This window comes from Poecilia mexicana, unplaced genomic scaffold, assembly GCF_051168715.1.
Source record: "Poecilia mexicana isolate PSO_F unplaced genomic scaffold, ASM5116871v1 scaffold_13, whole genome shotgun sequence".
In the NCBI taxonomy this organism is placed as follows: domain Eukaryota; kingdom Metazoa; phylum Chordata; class Actinopteri; order Cyprinodontiformes; family Poeciliidae; genus Poecilia; species Poecilia mexicana.
The window spans coordinates 7,489,534-7,512,993 of record NW_028263382.1 but is presented as its reverse complement, the minus strand read 5'-3'; the positions used below and the strand labels follow the sequence as shown (position 1 = coordinate 7,512,993).

The following is a 23,460-nucleotide window of genomic DNA, read 5'->3' as shown; positions in this document are numbered from 1 at the left end:
CCAAGCACAGACCTGTTACCTAGCAACCCCAGCTAAGCACAGACCCGTTACCTAGCAACCCCAGCTAAGCACAGACCCGTTACCTAGCAACCCCAGCCAAGCACAGACCCGTTACCTAGCAACCCCAGCCAAGCACAGACCTGTTACCTAGCAACCCAGTTCTAATTGAACAAGCTTCTATTTCTTGCTAAAAAGTTATTTGTAAGTTTGTTTTGCCTTATTTCGATTGTACCAACATATTTGCACTAGAAGCTAAATCAAAATACGTAGATTTTGTGTTTTTGCAGTGCAGATGAGGACAGCAGATAGATAAATTAAAACCAAGAAACGAGAGAATTTTTCCATGTTGCAGTTGTGATGTGAATCGAGGCCAAAGTAATGTTTGATCACACATCAAGCAGATGAATAAATTCATGTCGATTTTTCTCTTCTGTGAAAAAAAAAAACACTGACTGTGTCTCAAGGAACTAAACATAATAAAATTCAACAACTTCACTTCCTGCTGTGGCCATTTACAAGTAATATAATGATTATGACATAATACAAGTTAACGCAAAGATCAAAAAACTTTAATTTCTAACAAATATTTAACACTGGAACTGGAAGTCATTTTGAATATTCAAAATAAATAAAGAAAACAAATAAAATGGGCAATGAAGTTTTGTAAACAAACTTTCAAAAAAGCTGCAAATTGAGACCAAAGACCAGACTGGAGAGAGAGAGACGTAGTTTCAGTTTATTCCTTCTTCTGGTGAATTAGTGGTTTGTAAAATAATGTTTTATTTTGGTTCCTTTCTTTGTATTGTTGTAAAATTGCCAAAAATAAAGCAAATCTGAATAAAGTAGCTATAAGTTAACAGACGATGATGGTGAATATCTGGTGAAACTGGTTTCTGTTGCCAAAGCACAGCTGTAGCGCAGGCCCAACATGATCCTTAGTGACAGAGTGGCCTTTCCAACCACTATCACACACACACACACACACACACACACACACACACACACACACACACACACACTTTCTCATGCCAAGACAATGGCCTGTTAATCCTGGCCTCTGATTGGACGGCTGGAGATTACCCAGAGGGCACCAGCTGTCAGGGAGAGGCGAGGCCCAGTTTCCTCCGAATCAACACTCTCTCTCACACACACACACACACACACACACACTTCAATGGTCAGTGGGTGTTTCCAAAAGAAAAGAAAAAGAAGCTGAATAAAATAAAGAAACCACAAATGGCTTCGCCGGACGCCTGATTTCCATGTTCAGCTCTCGTGATGCTAAGACCAGATAGCTCCTGTTTGTCTCTGCTGTCACCAGGCCGTACCAACAGGAATGCACGGCAGTGACGGTGTAATGCTAACTGGTTTTATAAAAAGAACCAGCAGCAACATGTTGCTAAAAGCGACACAAACGCTCGTTTATTTTTAGTCTTTTGGCGTCACAAATCTTCTCCGCTCAGCCTGTTAGCATTGGTAGCCGTTTTGCTGCAGATTCCTCCCCCCTCTCTGGTACAAACACAGATGTTTTAGCTTAGCCAGGCCAAGCCAAGCGGGTCCAACGGTGCCGCGGAGGAGGGTAGTGCCAACCGACCCGCTGCTGGGCTGTGATAAGACCAGAAACCTCTGGAGAGTCCGGAGAAACGAGGACGGAGAGGAACAGAAATAATACAGGAGAGAACGAAAAGACGAGGGAAGTCACTGATGAGATGAACTGAGAGGTTTTGCTTTGGTTCCCCGCCGGTTTGTGGATTATTTCTGAAATATTCTGCAGGAAATGCAGTTTAGGAAGCTGGAATACCCAGATGCAGTGATGCTCGACTTCCTATTGGCTGGCAAAGCAGCCAATCACAGAGGGCCTTTCATTTTCCTTCACGCTCCTGGATTATCTTACCCCCCAAGAGGGGGAACAAGGATGACTTTAGGTTTGCACAGTAGAGTCAAGATGGTTTCCATGTGCATTGATTCACACTGAGGTATATTTGGAGTTTAGCTATTAAAATAGGCAGTTAGAAGCATTTTTAGAAAAGGACTCCAGTATTCGCAGGTGGATGTGCTCCAATGTACTTCCATACATTTTCCTCCACAGTAAAGAACCACATTTTGCATGTTTTTATACTTCCCTTTGGGTTTCTGCTGCTTCTTACAAAAACAAAACAAAACAACACCCATCCAGTTTTTGACAATAAGTTCCTGTTTTTTTGTTGTTTTTTTGTGTCTGCCTGGAAAATGAGCCTTTCCAAAAAACTCTGGAATGTAACAAATCAGCAGGCACCGCCCGTTACCTAGCAACCCCAGCAGAGCTCTGCCCGTTACCTAGCAACCCCAGCAGAGCACCGCCCGTTACCTAGCAACCCCAGCAGAGCTCTGCCCGTTACCTAGCAACCCCAGCAGAGCTCTGCCCGTTACCTAGCAACCCCAGCAGAGCTCTGCCTGTTACCTAGAAACCCCAGCAGAACACCAGCTCCTTCGGTCAGTTGGTTTTATTGCTGTATGTGCTGTACAATGGCTGCTGGAAAATACAAGAGTTTTGTTGTTGACTTACCATCCAGAAACCACTTGCTGCATTCTTGTTGGTTGTGCAGGAGGCTCTACTAATGCTTTTCAGTGTTGTATGGTTGTATAATTGTGAATCTGTTTGCGGCCATTTTCACATTTGGGTGTAAACAGTGAGTTGGGGGCGTGGCCAGCAGCTTCTTTGGATTTAAAGTAACAGCAGCCTAAAAAAGCTCAAAATAGGCAGAACTGAGCAAATTGAAATCTCATTATGTAAGGATCAGTATATTGATGATTTTGATGGTGACACTTGATAAAATGGAATGTTATTGGTTTCTCAGTTTGGTGACTATGGAGTTTTTATGACTATTTTTGAGCTGCCTTGTTGCTGAAATGTGCTACAGAATAAACTTGATTGATTTTTTTTCTTATATTGCCTCATATTGCCACGACATGGCGACAGCTTCAACAAATATGGAAAAAACGTTTTTGAAAAAGTTACAGACTGCAGCTTCAAATTGATAAGTTGGTGTTTCCTAAGTTTCCTCTGTGCCTTTCCTGACCCAGCCGTGTGTGTGTGTGTGTGTGTGTGTGTGTGTGTGTGTGTGTGTGTGTGTTTCCAGGCACGACAGAGCGGGTGTGTCTGATCCAGGGGACGGTGGAGGCGTTGAACGGCGTCCATGACTTCATCGCTGAGAAGGTGAGGGAGATGCCTCAGAGCACCCAGAAGACAGAACCGGTCAGCATCCTGCAGCCGCAGACCACCGTCAACCCGGACCGCGTCAAACAGGTCCGTCTGCGTGTCTGGCAACAGAACCGGGGGATGGTTGGTGCTTTTATTGTGAAAAGCTATGAGGCGACGCCTCATAGCGGGTTTATGTCTGGAAGGTCTGGTATAAATTATGCTATTATCTAAAATGTGTTATTTAGGATTTCCTTTAACGTTTTTGATGTGAATGCAGGCGATTTGTGACTTTGTTTGCTGACCTTTAACCTTTGAAAAATCACCTCATCCTAGTTCAACAACTTAACATTTCTTTGAAACTGGCATGTTTCCATTGAGCTAATTGATTTTTTTCACATTCAATTTGCACCCTTACAAATAAAAAATAACATTTCTGCCATAAACTTTTCTGGAAAAAGAAGTAAATGCCTGAGTTTGAAAAGTTGAAGATTTTCTAGAAAAAAATATGAAATTTTCTGAGATTGAAATCTTGAAACATTTCTGGGATTAATATCAAAACTTTTTGAGTTTTAGTAGAATTTTTTTACTTTTCAAAGTCAGAAGTTTTCTTGTTTTTTCTGGTTAATTTCTCAGATTTTTGGTGGAAATTTACTCTAAGTCGTAGTTATCTTGTATTTTTTGTCTAGTTTCCAGTGCAAATATCTTTACTTTTGTCTTACTTCAAGTTTACTAACTTACAAGAACCTTTTCAGCAAGATGTAGGAGTGAAATAATCTGCCAAAGGAACAAATATTAGTCTCAATATTAAAGAACTAAACCAGCTCTTTTGTTTTGCTTCGTCTTACTCCAACTGTCTTCAGATATTTACAGCAGCAACTAGACAAAAATACTTGGTCAGATTTTGTGTTTTTGCAGTGAAACCAGCAGCTGGTTTGCAATTTTCTGCCAAGCCAAAAACTGGAGTGACTGATGTCTACAGAAAGGTCTGTGGAGCAGCGAGACTTTTATCAGTATTGGATTAAACCAGGGGTGTCCAGAGTCGGTCCTGGAGGCCCGGCATCCTGCAACTTCTAGTTCTCTCCCTGGTTGTAGAAACAACTTTTTCAGCGGGTCAGTGTTCCTGTTAGGCCTCTATGAGCCATCATTTGATCCAGGTGAGTTAAACCTCCAGGACCGACTCTGGACACCCCTGGTTTAAACAAACCGTATGCAGAAACTAAATAATTTAGGAAAAGCCAGCGTGTCTACAGGTTTTCCCTTTTCCTTCGGGCTTTTGAATCCAGCTGTGTGCAAACAAGGTGCATAAAATCGGTAGAAAACCCTTTTTCTGGCCCAGGCCTCATGTTTTAGTAGGTTTTTAACATCCCTGTTGAGATGAACAGCTTTTAATTTAAGAACGATATTCTCCCAGTTTTACGAGGAGCTTTTAGGAGCCCTCTTAAACGTTTTACCATAAACCCCGAGAGGCAACTCAGGAACAGTGACGTAGGTGTGCTAGCTCAAACAAAAAATAAAAAAGCAAGAAAAAATGTTCCGTCACTTAATGAGGAACAAATTAGGAGGAAAATCCATGATTGCAAGCAGATTTGTTGGACTATAAGTCCAGAAAAGACGCCGGAGGGGAAAAGAAGGAGGTGAAGGAAGGAGGAGGGAGATGAGATGGAGTCGGACAGGATGCTGCGTCGGAGGTGTGAACATGCAAACTGCACGTGCCGCATGAACTGCAGGCTGACACGCACGGCCACACAGGCCAGAACGTCCTGCAGGAAACACCGTTTGGACTAATCTGCTTCACACATGCACTGCAAAAACTCAAAATCTTACAGAGTAAATTTGGTTTCTAGTGCAAGTATCTGAAATAAGACAAAACAATCACAAGTAAGAAATAGCAGCTTGTTTTGAGTCAATAAATCCCTAATGTTGATGAAAAAGTTCTAGTTCCACTTGTCAACAGGGCCTTTGCGGTTACCTAGCAACCCCAGCCAATCCCGGTCCGTCTCCTAGCAACCCAGTTCTGGTTCCCCTGGCAGATTATTTCACTTATAACAAGACATTTTCTCCATAATCTGCCAGTAGAACAAGAACTTTATCAACATAATGAAACTGTTTACTAAAAACAGGTGAAAAGTTACTTCTTAATTAGTTTTGTCTTATTTCACATGTAACAAGATATTTGGACAAGAAGCTAAACCAAACGTATTTGGTAATATTTTGTGTTTTGATGTATTTGCTCATATGCCTTAAGCAGCGTTTGTTTTTACAGAGCAAACTTAAAACTCTAGATGCTAACTACCTTAGCATTTTCGTGCATGCTAGGCTACATTATGGCGGGCCGTTTTCTTGATGTTTACTAATAATTACACGCGTACCTTCAGCATAATGCAGTATTTAATCTTACCAATCTTACTTATTTAAAAACATTAATCTTCTTACCTTTAGACGACTGTCATCCATCAACGTCTTTGCAAACAAAAGCAGCGTTGCCAGATTGGACGGGTTTCCACCCAATTAGGCTGGTGTGGCTGTTCAAATTTAGGCTGTTTTTCCACATTCAGTGAGTTTTTAGAAATGTTTCTTTTGAAACAGCTGTCATTGTGTGGGACAGATATTCAAAACATTTAATAAAAAGCCTTGATCTTGCACTTATCTTTTTAGTTAATTTATTTTGAAATCTCTTGAATCTGGCAAACATGAATTAAAAGGAGATAACAAAAAAACACATCTTATTGTGACAGTAAATTTCATTAGAGCTTGAGATTTGGGCTGATTTTTTATTTGAGCAGGTTTTATGTTGTTTTGGGGCTTTGAACTGTCAAATCTGGCAACGCAGATCAAAGTTTACAATGAAATAAGTTTAGTTTGCATTTTTGCCCTTTTGTGCATCAATGACCATTTTTACAGTGAAATCAACTGAATAAAAACGACGTTGCGCCGCTATTTTTACAGAAGTTAAGAGTTTGTTTTGATGTCCGTCATGGCGAATGAGCTGCTTTATGTTTTAAACACAATAAATTTAACTTACAAAAATCGCATCACATTTCAGAGACTTTCTGTAATTAATTAGCCAGAACTTAGCTTTTATGGTGTCCGATCAGTGGATGAACTGATTCCTTGTAACATTTTAGAGTCATATTTAGATTACATAATGTTTGTTATAATTACCTTTCCATTTGGCTGCAGTGGATTTAGCAGTAAAATGATTTATTATGGGCTGGACGACGATGCAGCTGTGAGCACTCCAGCAGAAAATGGGTCAGGAGTTTCTGTGTTTCCTTCCCAAACCGTGACTGCTGGTTACCTGGTGCTCTGTAGGTGTGTGTGTGTGTGTGCGCGTGTGTGTGTGTGTGTGTGTGTGTGTGTGCGCGCGCGCGCGCGCGTGTGTGTGTGTGTGTGTGTGTGTGCGTGTGTGTGTGTGTGTGCGCGTGTGTGTGTGTGTGTGTGTGTGTGTGCGTGTGTGTGTGTGTGTGCGCGTGTGTGTGTGTGTGTGTGTGTGTGTGTGTGTGTGTGTGTGTGTGTGTGTCCTGGGTTTTACCCCGCCTCTCGTTCATTAACCTCTGGCCCGCTGCCCTGACAAGGACTAAGTGAAGCGTAGATAGATAATTCATCATGTTTGTACAATTTATTCCCTTATGTTTGATTTGAGGTTTGAAAAAAACTTTGAATATTAACTTTTCACCAGCAGAATTGCATGAAATATTTTTCCAGGAAAATGATCGCCTAGAGGACAGTTTCTGTTAAAATTGTTGCATAAAAAATCCTCCATAGATGAAATATAAATTAAAGTTGGATAAAACTGACAATGACATCTGTTTTAGGAAACTGTATGAATCTGACTGTGTGTCACAGCAGTTATAGCCCCACACTGCACAAACAGAAAACCCTACAGAGTATTTTCTGTTTCTTGGCCGAACATGTCAGCTCCGGAAACAAGACAAACTAACTTACAAGTAACTTTTCAGGAAGCTCCTGTTTCCTGTTGCCAAGCAACTGGGTTGCTTGGCAACGGGCAGGGCGTGGCTGGGGGTTGCTAGGAAACGGGCTGGGCGTGGCTGTGGGTTGCTAGGCAACGGGTTGGCGTGGCTGGGGGTTGCTAGGCAATGGGCTGGGGGTTGCTAGGCAACGGGCTGGGCGTAGCTGGGGGTTGCTAGGTAACGGCGCAGTGAAATATTGTACCAGTAGAACTAGAACTTTTTCATCAATATTAAGGAATTATTGACTTAAAACGAGCTTCCATTTCTTGCTGAAATGTTGTTTGTAAATTAGTTTTCTTATTTCAAGTGTGGTAAGATATGTTAACTAAAAACTAGACCAAAAATACTTGGTAATATTTTTTTTTTTTTTGTCAGTTTTTCAAAATTCAGACATAAGTGCTGCATCCTGATGTCTCGGCTCTGGAGACAACGTTGCATCTTTTCTCCTCTGATGATGTGATTTCTTGTTTGGATGCATCAGCTGGATGATGTAAAGGTGTGAAAGAAAACATCATTCCTATATGATGCAAAAACTCGCATTATAAAACACCAACTGTGAGGAGAAGGATGCTGGTTTCATTTTCAACAGAAACAGCAGCAGGAATCTGTTGATTGCTCTTTAAAATTAGGCTTTTTATACGTGAAGGAAAGTTGTTTTTAGGGTGCGACACTCAGAAGATGAGATGAGTTTTGATGTGAAGTTCATAAGAATGAAACCAGATGAGATCTTACAACTTCAAAGATCAGATTTATGCTCCAACAAGGCTTTTATTCTGCATTTTTATGGATTTCTGCCACAAGCTCCAACTGATGTTTTTTTCCTGCTTTCTGTTTAAGACCTGCTCTCCAACTGATCAGTCTGCAGCGCTGATCGTTTCCCAGCTGCTGTTGATCAGGTTCAGTACGATGTCGCTCGACAGCCCTTAGATGTCCAGCTTCTGGTTGCTATGGCGATGCTTCCTGCCTCTTTCTGAACAACTTGTGTTGTTAGTTTAGTCTTTCATTTTGTAGCCATTTATTGTTCCTGCTGGAAACGCAAAAAGGAAAAAAATCGATTTATGTGTTTTCAATCAGGATTTCATCAGATGAAGCCATGCTAGCAGGAGCTAGCTAGCAGGAGCTAGCTACCAGCAGCTAGCTAGTAGCAACGTCAACGAGAAATATTGTTTTAATATCGTCGGATCTTCTTACAGCCCAACCGGTCTTGGTTCTGGTTCCTCCCTGTCTGGAAGTTGATGCTGTGGAAACGACGGAGAAGTAGGGCCACACTAAGAAAACAAAAATCCAAATAATACTTTATTCTCATTATATTTAAACGTTTTTCTCATACCATTGCATTTTTTTTCTTGTAATATTAAACCATTTTCTCTTAATATTGACTTTATTCTGGTAATAATATTTCCCATCGTGGCCGTTTTACACTCCGTCTAGTTTCTGACTCGTTTTGTTGCCAGGCTGTGATTTATCATCATTAAATGGAAGAAATTCATAATTATGAATAAATATTCGGAGATAAATGCATCTGCCGGTTGATCTCTCCAGGAGCATGTGAGGTTCCTAAAAGGCCGTCAGAATGTGTGAGATGTTGTGTTTGTGCTGCTTTTACAAGCCATTACAGAGTGAGGGTGAAGTCAGAGGTCAAAGGTCAGGGCTCCGCGGGGGTCTTTTCCGAACCAGAGCTCTGCTTCCTGTTTCCAAGCAACAGCTCACAGGAAATCTGCGTCCTGACATGAAAACATCGGCGATCAGGATTCGCAGAGGTCGCACAAACGAGACACGATCTGCTAATTGGCGCGTTTCCGTGCCGATAGGCGGGTTTGGTTCCTGCAGCTCAACTTCAGTTATTACAAAGTTTTTTGTTTTGTACTTTAACTGAATGTGTTAACAGTATTTCCATGTTGCAGTCGACTGGCAGCTGAGTAATCCGGTTCTGGATGATTTGAGAAGCCACAGGGAGACAGGCGGCTAATAGCTGCTGATATTTAGACTCTTATAATAGAGGGCGAATCCCCCTGTTGCTCTTCAGGCTATTTATACCAAGTCGGAGCAGAAACTAAATGGGTTTGTGCAGCATCTGATGACACACAGAGAAACTCCCGCTCCAAAATAACCTGCGAAGTTTTCCAGAAGAACCTGCAGCGTTAAACAAACAAACGCCGAGTAATACGGAGATTTTACTGCAAAGTGTTTCTCTAACTTCTGCTGGGTTGGAAACGGTGCATGGATGAGTAACTCACACTTTCCCAGACGTCTCTGTAAACTTTTCATCAGGCGGGAAAAAAACCGTTAAGCTAGAAAAATGTATGAGAAAAAAACCTTAAAAAAACAAATAAACAGCACTTTTTTTTTTCTTTTTTTTGTAGGATCCAAGTATTTAAAAGTTATTTTCACCTTTGATTTATTAAAAGAAAGGCTTCTAGGTTTGAAATTGTTTTAGGCTTTCAAAAGGTTTGCTGTATTTAGCTGAGCTGAATAAATTTCAGGTGAAACAAAGTTGATATTTCAGTAAAAGTGGATCTTGGTTGTAAAAAGGTGAATATTTTGTCATACTTTACATTTTCCACTGTAAGATAATTATGCCAGTAATGATTTTACCCTGATAAAGCTGCAGTGAGTCACTTTTATTAAAAATATTTACATATTTGTTGAAACTGCTGTTAGGATCAGTGGGATAAGATGTGAAAAATCGATCTTCTCCAAATAGAATGATAATTAAAATGAGCTCAATATTTCCATTTGCATTACTAATTGTTTTCCTCTTTCTACCAAAACTGGACGATAAAAGTTTTCAGTTTTTTCCAGTGTTTTGGAAACTAGCCCTTTTTTTGAAGGACAGTTTTGTTTACAGAGACTTTATGATTTATTTTATTTGTTGTTTTGTTTATTTTGGATATTTAATTGTCTTCCAGTTCCAGAGTTAAATGTTCTGCGTGTGCGGAGGGAGCGCGGCCGGCTGCTGCGGCGCCGGGATCTCTGGTCCAGTCAGAGGAGGCGAGGGGGAGGACAAAAGATAACAGGGAAGAAAGGAACAATGGGTCGGGAATAAAAAGTGTTGCAGACGATGACATGAGGATAGATGGGTGGAGCGCCGAGCTGTTGTAGGCCGACAGCTGCGGAGTGACGGCGGCCTGCAGCTTGGGAAGCAGACAGAAAAGCAGAGCAGCAACGACACCAACAGACGACACGGTGCTTCAAGGACACGAAAAAACGGGTCAGGAGGCGATTTATGGGCCGAGCGGATTCCTCTGGAGGCCGGGTGAAATTAAGGAGAAGAAGTCAAATAGAAAACAATAACTGGTATTGTTTAAAGTTTGAACTTCCATAAAACAAGTCCATCACACCCTGTTAACCTTATTTGAACAGGTCACAGATATGGCCTATACAAAACCCGTTCATGACATTTTCTGCGCACAAAATCCTGCATAGGTAATGAGGTTTTATCTGTTTTAGGGTGTCTTGTCGTTTTAAATCCAAATACTCTGCTTCTGGATCCCCCAACTCATCGTTTACTCTCGCACGTGAAAATAGTTGCGAACAGATGCACAATTATACAAGCTTACAGATTTGAATAGCATTAGTGGCGCATTCTGCACAACCAACAAGGATGCAGCAAGTGGTTTCTGGATGGCAAATGAACAGCAAAACATTTGTCCTTTCAATCAGCCAATGTACAGCAGTAAAAGTAGCTGTAGAACGAGTTCCCAATGTGCTGGAACTCTGCTGGGGTTGCTAGGTAACAGGGGGAACTCTGCTGGGGTTGCTAGGTAACAGGGGGAACTCTGCTCAGGTTGCTAGGTAACAGGGAGAACTCTGCTGGGGTTGCTAGGTAACAGGGGGAACTCTGCTCAGGTTGCTAGGTAACAGGGGGAACTCTGCTGGGGTTGCTAGGTAACAGGGGGAACTCTGCTGGGGTTGCTAGGTAACGTCAGTTATGACTCAACATTCTGCAGGTTTTTGAAGCGGCTCATTCACTTATTGCCAAAAAAAACAGCTGGATGTTTTTTTTTTTTTTTAGAAGCACTAGAAACCCGACTAGAAGCACAAAAAATGTGGAAAATCTGAATTTTGTATAGTAACTTCCCTTTAAATTCTCATACAGCCTTGATACAAATTATTTATTTCTAAAGTTATTCCTTCCTTTCTTCTGCGTTTTATATTTTAACATTCGTGCCCTGCAAATACAAGATTATTAATATTTTTAAGGCATCTACAGAGGTGAATGCCTAACAGCACGTCAAACATGAGGTTCGGGGGCCAAATCCAGCCCGCCAGAGATTTTTAAGTGGACGTTTTTATCTGCATACTGCCAAACTGCATAAATTAGTTCATCCACTTTTTTGCACAAGAAAACTGCAAAAATGTTTTTTTTTTTACTCTGATATGGACAAGGACTACATGCTAACACTAAGTTCAACTAAATTTGACAATTTAAAACATTTTTAAAAAATACAAAAAGATACAAGGTGATGAAAGATGTATCAATTTTAGAAGTTTTACTTCCATCATCATGTATTATAAGCAGATATGAACTCAGACTGTTCTAATCGCTGTTGACTCGGACTTTGAACGTAACCTGATCGAGTTTCGTTTTCTGTTATTCCAGGGATTTTTTAGCCTCTCTAGTCTTTTGTTCAGACTGATTGTTCTAAACTTTAATAGCTGACCATTTACCCACATGCAGCCACTTCCTGTAACCTCCCAGCTCCTGTGTCAACACCTGTTTCCTGCTTCCTGTTATTGCTCCTCTACACAGGAAGTTTGACATTCATGTTGGGAAAAGGGAGTAGGACTCATTTCAGTGAAATGTCAGAAGATTAGTCTGACATTTGGTGGTGAACTTCATTTGTGGAACTTTGTTGATTTATTTGTTGTTATTGATCGACGGTAGATTAATGCTTAATTGTTTTAGAAAAAAAGTGACTGTTTTGGAAATGCCTGCATTTCTTCTAATGGCCAATAGGGGGCAAAAATGTAAATTTAGTTTTCTAATCAACCAAATTCTCAGATCTGAGAAAAAAAAGCTTTTTTCATTTTGCTGCAACTCATAGTTTAAAGTTCAATTTTAGACTTTTATTTGTTAATAAATAAAAGACATAATTTGCCTAAAAAACAGTAAAAATGGGACAGATTGAGTTGAATTAACCTGAGTCTGACCGGAGGGAGTTCCAGTGATTATTACTCCTGTTGTCAAAGACATAACTGTGGAGGCCAAGGCAATAAATCCAAGAACATATGAGCAACGTTATGATGTCAACATATTTCCACCCATTTTCACTTGTGAAGGCCAGAAAACTTTGATGTTTCAGGAAAAGATGTGACAACATGGACGCTTAAGTTTTCTTTTGTAATCTGCTTACTGTGAAACATCAGTAGCTTTAATTTGTAGTATTAGCTCAGTTAGCATGTGGCATGTTTCGGCATTTCCCTACTTGTAGTGTTTCTTTGTACCATTATCTTTAAACATTAGCACAGCTAGCATGTAGCATCTATTGACAGAATTCCTCTCTCGTAGTGTTAGTTTGTTGTGTTAGCTTGTAGTATTAGCACAAATAGCATGCTGGATCATTCAGCATTTCCCTAATTGTAGTGCTAGTTTGCAGCATTAGCTTGATGCATTAGCGCAGCTAGCATGTGGCATCTTGTAATGGGATTCCTCATTCGCAGTGTTAGTGTGTAGCGTTAGCTTGTAGCATTAGCACAGTTAGCATGTTTATTCATAAATAACAGTCATAATTTGCAAAAAAAAACAGTAAAAATGGGACAGATTGAGTTGAAGTAACCTGAGTCTGACTGGAGGGAGTTTCAGTGATTATTACTCCTACTTTCAAAGACATAACCACGGAGGCCAAGGCAATAAATCCAAGAACATATGAGCAACGTTATGATGTCAACATATTTCCACCCATTTTCCACAACCTGCCGTAGCCAGAAAACGTTAATGTTTAAGGAAAAGACATGAAAACATGGCTGCTTAAGTTTTCTGTTGTTTTGTGCTCACTCATAAATATTGGATATGCTGTTTGGCTTCCCCCACTTCCTGGTTACATCATACTTCATAACTTTTTATTCATCTTTTTCTTTTATCACTCCTGCAATTTACAGCCTCGGCATAAATGCTCAGTCAGCAAAACGGCAGTGGCTCTCGATCCCTGCTCATCTTCAGCAACAGAGGATACCGAGTTTCTGCATTTTATTACAGACTCTGTAATAAAATTTTTTATTTTTTTTAGGTCACATGAAACTCAGACAGACATTTTGCTTTCCTTTCAGAAAGGTGAAGGGTCAGTGATGGAAAAACAAAATGTACTCCTGCTGCTTCCTCAGCAGTCGCCAGACGCAGCTTTTAAAGTCCAGTTGATTATTTGATCGTCTCTATAAATCTGGAGTTTTAAAAGTTTGTTGGAATCGAGAGTAAACTAAGAGGATGGCACAATGGCTGGTCAACATCTGGAAAGTTTGTTCTGAATCATTCACTGACAGCACTTCTAATTTGGTAGCTTAAAACATTGTAAAGTTATTTTATAATGATTAAAATGTATAAACTTACAGTGTCCTCTATATTTAATGGCACTCATGGTCATAACTTATAAAAATAACTAAAAAATAAATGAACATTTTCTTGCAGTATTGATACTTTTAAACCAAAATCGTTAGCTAATCAGTTTTACTACTTCACTGCTGCAGACACAAAAGTTTTACTGACCTTTTTAAGTTGCTCCCAAACATATGTGATATAGCATTAGCTTGTACTGTTAGCTTGTACTGTTAGGTTGCGGCATTAGCACAGCTACCATGTGGCGTCTTTCAGCATTTCCTTTCTTGTAGCGCTAGCTCATAGCGTTACCTTGCAGCATTGTTGTAGCTAGAATCTTTCAGCATTTCCTTACACTCAGTGTTAGCTTATGGTGTTGGCTTGTAGCTTACGGCACCTAGCATGTGGGATCTTTCAGCTGAATTCCTTACCTATAATGTTAGCTTGTAGTGATAGCTTGCAGCATTAGCACAACTAGCATGTGGTGTCTTTCAACACTATGCCTTACTTGTAGTGTTGGCTTGCATCATTAGCGCTGTTAGCATGTGCCATCTTTCAACGTTTCCTTAGAAATGCGACAATTTGGGCAAATGAGGATGGATCAAAGAAGAATCTCTGAATAATTTTTGTAGTATCAATTATATCAAAATATTGATTTCTTTGCTAAACGGTCTCAGATAAAAATCAACCACAGGAACCAGAAATGAATTGTTGGCCTCAGGGGAACAAATGCTGAGTTTACAAACGTGTAAACATATTTATATGTGTGTGTTCGTTTATTCCCATGTGTCGCCGTTAGTACAGCTCTGCTGCTGCTCTCCTCTGTCATCCTTTATTTTTAGTTTTGTTTTGGGGGTGGAGGGTTTTCTCTCCTCCTGGATGATGGAAAATGAAGGACGACACAGAGAGGGGGGGGGGGGGGCAAAGGTAAATAAGATGTGGAGAGAGAGAGAGAGAGGGAGAGAGACGGCTAAGCCTGCAGATCAGTGGGAGGCAGATTAAGCTAAAGTCCCTGCTTAAGACTTCAAAGTTCAACCTCCAAGAGCCTCAACAGTTGTTCCGCCGTCCTCCAGCCACTCTCCGTGTTCAACATGCAGACATTGTTTGGTTTGTCATCGTCGCTGCGCTGGTTTGTACAAAGGTAGAAATAAAGCCACGGTTCGTTTGTGTGCGTTTTGGTGTGTGTGTGTGTTAGCGTTAGCGACATCCGGAGCCGTCTGACCTGGACGGAACGTGACACAAAGCTGTGATGAGAATACGGATCATCATTATCAACATGACGGGTCTAAAAATGACTAATCCAGCATCTATTCCGGAGCAGGTTACCGATATCAGGTTCAGCCGACCGCAGGGATCTATTTCAGAAACGCTCACAGCGGTAGACCAGGCAGGAAAACCTGGTCACTCAAACCACACGTTCTTCATCATATTCTGATGCTGCGTAGTTATTGTTTATAGATGTCGTCATAGCAACATCATCTCAATGAAAATGTAAGAAAAATCCAAATTTCGTACAAGTTTATTGGTTCCCGCCTTTTTTTTTTTTTTTTATCAGACTAGTACATCTGAAAAATAAAATTAATATTGCAGCAAAGTGTATTTCTTACTAGTTTTCTCAGAAAAGGAATTTTATCTTTTTATTTCAGAAATTAAATTTTTAATTTAATGTCTGAATTCTGACTTTTTCTTTAGAATTTCAGATTTTTTTTTTATCTCAGAATTTGAACTTTCTTCCTCAGATTTCAGATTTTTTTCTCAAAATTTTGACTTCCATATTGGAATTCTGAGATTAAAGTATTTTTTTTAGTACATTTTGGGATTCTATTTGTAAATTAAGATCCCAGGATCTGGAGGAAGAGAAGAGCAATCCAGAGTTAATTTTGCTTGAAGTCCAGATTGAAGTTTCCAGCCGGTGCTGGTTTGGGTTGCCATGTCCTGCGCTGGTTCTGGTCCACTGGGTTTAATCGGTCCTCAGCGGCAAAAACGTCCCTTTTAAACCCCAGAGAAGCAGAAAGTCACTGGTCACTAATTAGACAGTTCCTAATCTCCAGTGCCTTGTATTTATTAAAATCCAGTTCATCTGTGTGATAGAAATAATCTGGACCGATATTTAATCCAATTGACCTTCATAAACGTCCAGCGGCTCCAAATCTGAACCCGTTCCAAGCTGCGGACTCCCATCATCCCCGCGCTGCCGTCCGCATCGATTCGGATTTATCCGCTAAGCCCACATCCCTGCTGAAGTCGACACTTCCTTCCCGCTTTCGCAGCGAGTGGATTCATGCTCAGGAGATTGAGTTTGACCTTCGACCTCAGTCCAGCAGCTGCAGCAGCAGGACGTTCTCGTCAGCAGCTGGATGGAAGCCAAAAACCCGCCGGCTAACTCTGCAGAAACTTTCCACCAACAAATGTAAACAAGCAGCGAAAAACTAAACCTGAGCCTCAAAAGGCAGGAAGGAGAACGTTTGGATTCTGCCTGCACTGTAAAAACACAAAATCCTACCACCTGTTTTTCTTCTAGTTTTTACTGAACATATCTGTGTACTTGTGAAATAAGACAAAACTAACTGGATTTCGTGTTTTTGCAGTGCAAACAATGCAGGGTGTATTTCAGAGGAAACTTCTTATTGTGTAGGTGAAAAAGTTTAATGTTAAGAAACCAAATACAAAGATTTATTTCCCTCTTTATAAAAGTAAATCCGCTTTTAAGTGCCAAAAATGAAACAAAAATCTGAATCTTGTTCTGGAATTTAAGACAAATGTTTGGATTTACTTGAAAAGAAAGTCTTTCAGAAACCTCTTCAGTGGGTCCTTTCAAACCTGAAGGATTTTCTTACAAATCTACTGTAAAAACACAAAATCCGAGCAGATGTCTTAGTACCAGTCAAAACTTACTTACAAGTAATTTTTCAGCTAAATAGCTTGTTTCAAGCCAATAATTCCTTAATATTGGTGAAAACTTGTAACCTAGAACTGGGTTGCTAGGTAACCGGTTAGGCTTGGCTGGGGTTGCTAGGTAACAGCGGAGTGGAATATTCTACCAAACTAGAACTTTTTCATCAATTTTAAATTATTTTATCTTTTAATACCAGTTTTCATTAGAGACTGGATAAAAATCGTTGGTAAGATTTAGTTTTTGCAGTGTGCGGTTTGCTGCCAGTCATCGGGCCGAACTGAAGCAACAGTGTCAGCAGGATTAAGAGGATAACTTCTAGAGAAAATGCCCTTCATGCTGGGAACATGCAGCGTGAGGTCTGAGGAAATAATTAACTATTGTAAATTCACCAGAAAATTACAGCCGTAAAAGTTAACGACAGGAAGACGCTTCGAGACGTCTGAACGCTGGAATGCAAACGGATTATTAAAAAAAAGTGAAAAAGTTGACAGGAGGAAAGAAAACAGGAATATGGAAAGACAAAAAGAGAAAGCAGAGCTTCATTAGTGTGGATCAGTTGGATGTGGAGACAGGAGATGTGATCATTAGCAGCGAGCGGGACTGAGACGCGCCGCTGCTTATCCTCCCACCGACACGGCGCTTCAGAAACGCTCCGTGGAAAAAACATCTGAAACTTCCCACGGATTCTCGTTCATTTCATCCCCCGCCTTCAATCGGGCCGGAGCCGGATTCCTGTCGGCACGTTTTACCGTCAGAATCACTCAAAGACGACACGAATGACTGTTGTAAGAAACGAAAAGTTGTGCAGTTTGAGCTGCAAAAACCTCCAACTGAACGGTTTTCACGTCCATGTCAGCTGTTTGTCTCCTTAAAGGGGCGGTGTTACGTATTTATCAGACAAATAGTGGCATTTTAAGGCACAGTCAATTAACTTTTAAGTTCAGTTCTTATAAAAATATGACTGAAAAGAAATTTTACTTCCTGGATTTGACATCTTGAGATTGGGTCTCTGTCTCTTTAAGAATCTCCTGCTCTTTCTGTAGCTCCGCCCTCAGGGACTCATCCCAACATGGCTCCTCTATTAACTCTAACAACGTTTTTACCAGCGTTTCACTGAGAAGTAGCTCCTATAATGAGCTCAGCTGGTATTTGCTAATTGCTGCTGGCTAGTCTGAAGGAGCTGCATGGGGGGAGGACAGCCCTGTGAGGTGGAACTTGGACCTGAATCAAAAATCCTACTGCAAAACACAAAACCTTAAAAGTATTTCTGGTCTGGTTTCTAGTGCCAATATCTTGAAATAAGACAAAACAAGTAACTTTTCAGCAAGACGTAGGAACTTGTTTAAAGTCAATACTTGCTTAGTATTGATGAAAAAGTTCTGGTAGAATGCTCCGCTGCCCCGTTACCTAGCAACCCCAGCCAAGACCAACCCGTCTCCTAGCAACCCAGTTCTAGTTCCACTGGCAGGTTACTTTCACTTATGGGAGTAATGTTTTGTTATAAAGTTGAATTAATAGTTTTTCATCAGTATTAAATTATTTACTTAATCTCCTAAAATCCTAGCTGAAGGTTATTCTGTCCTATTTCTGGAGTACTGAAAAAATGAACAAACATTTGGTAAAATTGGTTTTTCACTGCAAAAACTCAAAATCTTACCAAGTATTTTTGTTTAGTTTCTAGTGCAAATATTTTAGTAGACCTGAAATAAGACAAAACTAACATTTTATGAGATTCTGTTAAATAAATCATTCATTAATGATGAAAAAGTTCTAGATCGACTTTAGTGGAACTAGAACTGGGTTGCTAGGTAACAGGTTGGGCGTGGCTGAGGTTGCTAGGTAACGGCACGGTGGAATATTTAACCAGTGAAACTAAACTTTTTCATCAATATCAATAAATTATTTATTTAAAATAAGCTGCTATATTTTGCTGAAAAGTTACTTGTAAGCTAGTTGATCTTATTTCAAATGCACTAAAATATTTGCACTAGAATACAGACCAAAATGTTCTTGGTGAGATTTTGTGTTTTTGCAGTGTAACGACAGCAGTGACTCCGCGAAATGCTAATCGGCTCAGTTTAAGGTTTGGTGATCAGCAGGAAGTGGAGTTCACACTTTGTTAGTCTCATTCATGTACGCAGCAGACTGTCGCCGCGCCGGCAGCGGCAGCAGCGGGACGTGAGCAGACGTGTCGAGCGATCCTGGCTGTGTTCGAGAGTCGATCAGAGACACAACCGGCTCCCGTTCATGCCTTCAGAGGACAGGAAAACCAACAAACTGAGCTGCTAATCCCAGCAGAGGAGCGGCCCAAACAAACGGCCCCTCAGGAGGAGACCGTATTCCAGCCGCCGCAGCAGAAATGCGACGAGTTTAAATCTGCGCCGCCTTCGCTAATTTTCTATTTCTATGTAAATTCAGCCGCTGCCTGGGAGAAAGAAAGCTGCAGTGCAGATAATGACACACAAGTCAAAAAAAACAAAAAGAAATGCAGCGAATGAGGAGCAAAACACAAATCAAGCACTAATTTAAGCAGGCTAACTGGTTAATGTGGTATAATTTCTCTTCACGCTTTATTTTACTCATTATTACTCAAACCTCTCAGGAATACACAACACGCACGTGTTTAAAAATGTTGGTGAAATGTGATTTTTGCTTTGTTTGCGTCTCTGGAAGCAGAAAGAGCTTCTTTTGTTGCAGGAGGCTTCCTCTGCTGCGAGGTCAGAGCTGCAGCAGACATGCGTCATTCTCTGCAGGCGTCAACGGAGACGCACGTCACAGCCGCGTTTCTGCTCCTTTCACAGCTGCTTCGGTCTGAACGCCGCAAAGTCACAAAACCTTTCTGGGCCGTTTACAGGGCAAATATGTCACTAAAAACAAGAACATTCAAGCAACTTTTCATCAGAATGTAGGAGCTGGTTTTTAGTCAATAATTCCTTAATACTGATTAAAAAGTTCAAGTTTCACTGGTTCAATATTCTGCCGTTACCTAGCAACCCCAGCCAAGCCCAGCCCGTTACCTAGCAACCCCAGCCAAGCGCAGCCCGTTACCTAGCAACCCCAGCCAAGCCCAGCCCGTTACCTAGCAACCCCAGCCAAGCCCAGCCCGTTACCTAGCAACCCAGTTCCAGTTCCACTGGCAGGTTATTTCACTAATGAGGGGGAAAATGTCTTGTTACAAGTGAAATAATTTGCTAACAGAACCGACTTTCCGACTTTTTAAATTCTGGAATTTCCAAGATTTTTCCAGAAAATTTCTGAGATTAATCTCAAAATCTCCAGAAGTTTGATTGGTGGAAATGTCCTTGTTATTTATCTGCATGGGCTCTAATAAACCCATGAAGACACATGAAGGTTTTTGATCAAAGGTGAAAAGGGACCTGGGACGAAGTGTTCATTTAATCCCATGGCATGATGCTTCCACCACCACGTTTCACTGTGGATATGTTTGTTTGTTTACTTTTTGGAGTTTTTGCCAGATTTGAATTATTTTTTTCAATAGAAATTCAAAATGTTATTTTTTGCCCCTCCTTCAGTGCTTTTGTCAACTTTTAAGCTTTTTATTTTAAAGGAATGTCCAGTTATTTTAACGCCGTCTATAAGTCATCATCTTCATCGTTCCATGGTGTCTAAATGGCACTAAAATATGTTGCATCCTTTTCTGGACTCCTGTTTTCTGCTATGATCACTTTTCCACCTCAGCTGATCTCAGTGTTGCATCTGGATGAAGCATTGAAGAGAAAATAAAAATAAAAAGTTTCTTTGTGTAAATTTTAGATTTCCAGCTCAGAATCGCAGGTTTTCTGTGCGCCTCGTCGGCCCCGCTCCCTTTTTCTCTACCCTTTGAATGCCGGAGCTGTGTTTCCATGGCAACGCTGACCCCTGGGAGCCGGTGTTACTTATTTTTTTATTTTTCTCTCTCCACAGAAGTACCCTCTTTAGCATTCCTCTTTCTACTCTCTCTCTGTCATCCGTCCATCCATCCCTCCCACTCTGTTTACCTCTTCCTGCCTCTCCTCCGCTGCCTCGCTCTGTTATTCAGCAAAACCATGAAAATAATAAAAAATAATAAATCCTGCAGACAGTTTGTAATCTTCCACGTCAGGTTCCAGTGACACTTTGAATGTCCATTTCCTTTCATCACCTCTCAGACATCATTCATCTTTTGTCGTTTCTCTCTTTTCTGCTTCCTCTCCTTGTCATAGTCAAGCTAGCATAACTGACCTACTTCCCTCTTCCAGGCTATTATTTCTTTTAATTAAAGCTTTTTCCTGACTTGTTATCTAGCTGTGGTAGTGTTCAGTCAGTAGAAAAGGACATTTTCTTTTGTATATCAGGAGTACATTTAGTAATTAGCAGCTAAAACCAAAGCTAGTTGTCGTTAGCAGCGGTTTCCTGCGGGATCTCGCGCTGCAGCGTCTCTTGGACTGCGGTTACAATGTTTTCCTGTCGATAACTCTTCTTCTGTCTTCTTGTCCTCCCAACAGGCCAAGCTGATTGTCCCCAACAGCACAGCTGGCCTCATCATCGGCAAAGGCGGCGCTACGGTCAAGGCGGTGATGGAGCAGTCTGGGGCTTGGGTCCAGCTGTCCCAGAAGCCCGAGGGCATCAACCTGCAGGAGCGCGTGGTCACCATCAGCGGCGAGCCGGAGCAGAACCGCAAAGCCGTGGAGATCATCATCCAGAAGATCCAGGAAGACCCGCAGAGCTCCTCCTGCCTCAACATCTCCTACTCCAACATCACCGGGCCGGTGGCCAACTCCAACCCCACCGGCTCCCCGTACGCCAACTCCACCGAGGTGATGCCGGCAGCGGCGGCCGCTGCAGCCGCCACCGCCTCCTCTCTGCTGGGCCAGGCGGGCCTGGCGGGAGTCGGCGCGTTCCCGACCACCATGTCCAGCTTCTCAGGCAACGATTTGCTCGCCATCACCTCCGCGCTCAACACCCTGGCCAGCTACGGCTACAACACCAACTCTCTGGGGCTGGGGCTCAATCCCGCCGCCGCTTCCGGGGTGCTAGCCGCCGTAGCGGCTAACGCCAACCCAGCAGCGGCCGCCGCGGCTAATTTGTTAGCGTCGTATGCCAGCGACGCGTCTACCAGCGCAGCGCACCCCGCTGCCAGCCTGGGAGGCCTCTCTCTGGGCTCCCTGGCGGCCGCCACCGGCGCCACCAACGGCTACCTGAGCGCGGCGTCGCCTCTGGTGGCGTCGTCCCTCCTGGCGACGGAGAAGCTAGCAGAGGGAGCCAAGGAAGTGGTCGAGATCGCCGTGCCGGAGAACCTCGTCGGCGCCATCTTGGGGAAAGGCGGGAAGACGCTAGTGGAGTACCAGGAGCTGACCGGCGCCAGGATCCAGATCTCGAAGAAAGGCGAGTTCATCCCGGGAACTCGGAACAGGAAGGTGACCATCACGGGGTCGCAGGCCGCCACGCAGGCCGCGCAGTACCTGATCAGCCAGCGGATCACCTACGAGCAGGGCGTCCGCGCCACCAACCCACAGAAGGTGGGCTAAACCTGACAGGAAATGAGGAGGAAAAGAGGAAAAGTGAAAAAGGAATGGGGGCTTCGGGGGAGGAGAGCAAAGAAAAAGGGAGAATGGAAAAAGGAGAGGAGAGAAAGAATGTCGGAAGGAATCGTTTGCGCCGTTTTCTTCTGCGTGTTTTCAGTATTCTATATTAAAAAAAGGAAGTTTTTTTGACTCAAAGCAAAAATGTGCTGAGAAGGCGAGGAGGGGAGGGGGAGCGAGTTATTACGCTGAAAAACCAAGAAAAATGTGTAAAATGTAAATAAGGTTTTATTACTTAACGTCTTGACCTTTCGGGATTTTTTTATTGTTTTATTTTTTGTTTTTTGTTCAGTAAATTAAGCTGTCTGTGTATTGTGTGGACAGAGCTGAATGCCATTTAGACTGGGAGGCTACAGAGTGCGGCGGGGTCAGGGGTCACGGGGGTCAGGGTGAGGGTTGGTGTTTACAGGGTGCAGCGCTCCAAAATCCCGTCCCAGCCGCCGGCCCCTCCAGCCCACACGCTGTATCCTCAGATTTTACTTTGATTTTATTTAATCCAGATTTTAAATTCGCCCCCCGCCCCTTTCGCTTCGCCCCCCACCCCCTTTTTTAACGGTTTTAAAAAAGAGAAAGATTGCAAACTTTAGCTTGATGTGTGTAAGCTAAGAAACGTCCTCAACTCCCAAAACCTTCGCCTCCCTCGAATCTCGGTGAGGAGCGTGAGGGCGTTTCTTCACACACACACACACACACACACACACTTACACACACACACACAGGCGCAACCGGTGCAGCGCTGCAGACCCGCCTCTGCAGCATAATAATAATAATAATAATAACACTTATGATGGCAGTAGCTGCGTTTCCGGCACAAATGTGCAGAAAAGTTTCGCCAATTTCACAATTAAATAAGAAGATGAGTCATTAAAAAACCACTTCCTGTTTTCTTCTTCTTCGTGGTTTGCGCGAGAATCAACATCCGGTAGCTGGTCATGTGACTCGTGCGATCCGAAAAAATTGTCTCCATTGCAGTTTTTATTGAAAAAATTAAAAAATAAAATTTTTAAATGAAAATGTATTTTGAAAATGTCGAATTGTGCCGTCATGTGTTGACTGGAAACGCAGCTAATGTCGTTTTGCTACAGGAAATCTCCACCACTGTCGCTATTTATTAATAACATCGCCCGTTTAAAGCGCAGTCTTCTTTTTTTAATCTGTGAATTCAGGTTGACATGAATGTAAATGAGACTTTTGTTCTGGTTTTTGTTTTCATGTAAGGAATAGTAATGTCAAATAGTGTAATATATGTCTTATTTATGTCCAGTGAGAGAGCCGCCCCAGGCAGGAAGATCATTAGAGTGATATATCCAGTCAAAGAA

General features: G+C 41.9%; 1 protein-coding gene across 1 annotated transcript in view; it reads left to right on the top strand.

Annotated features, from left to right (window-relative positions):
• nova2 (NOVA alternative splicing regulator 2) overlaps positions 1 to 22,164 on the top strand; it is an 86,449-nt gene extending 64,285 nt beyond the window's left edge. The window contains exons 4-5 of the mRNA XM_014993934.2: positions 3,120 to 3,286; positions 21,065 to 22,164. Of these exons, the coding sequence (XP_014849420.1) occupies positions 3,120 to 3,286; positions 21,065 to 22,087 (1,190 nt within the window). The 3' untranslated portion in view covers positions 22,088 to 22,164. The remainder of the gene's footprint in view (positions 1 to 3,119; positions 3,287 to 21,064) is intronic.
• Positions 22,165 to 23,460: the final 1,296 nt, after the last annotated feature.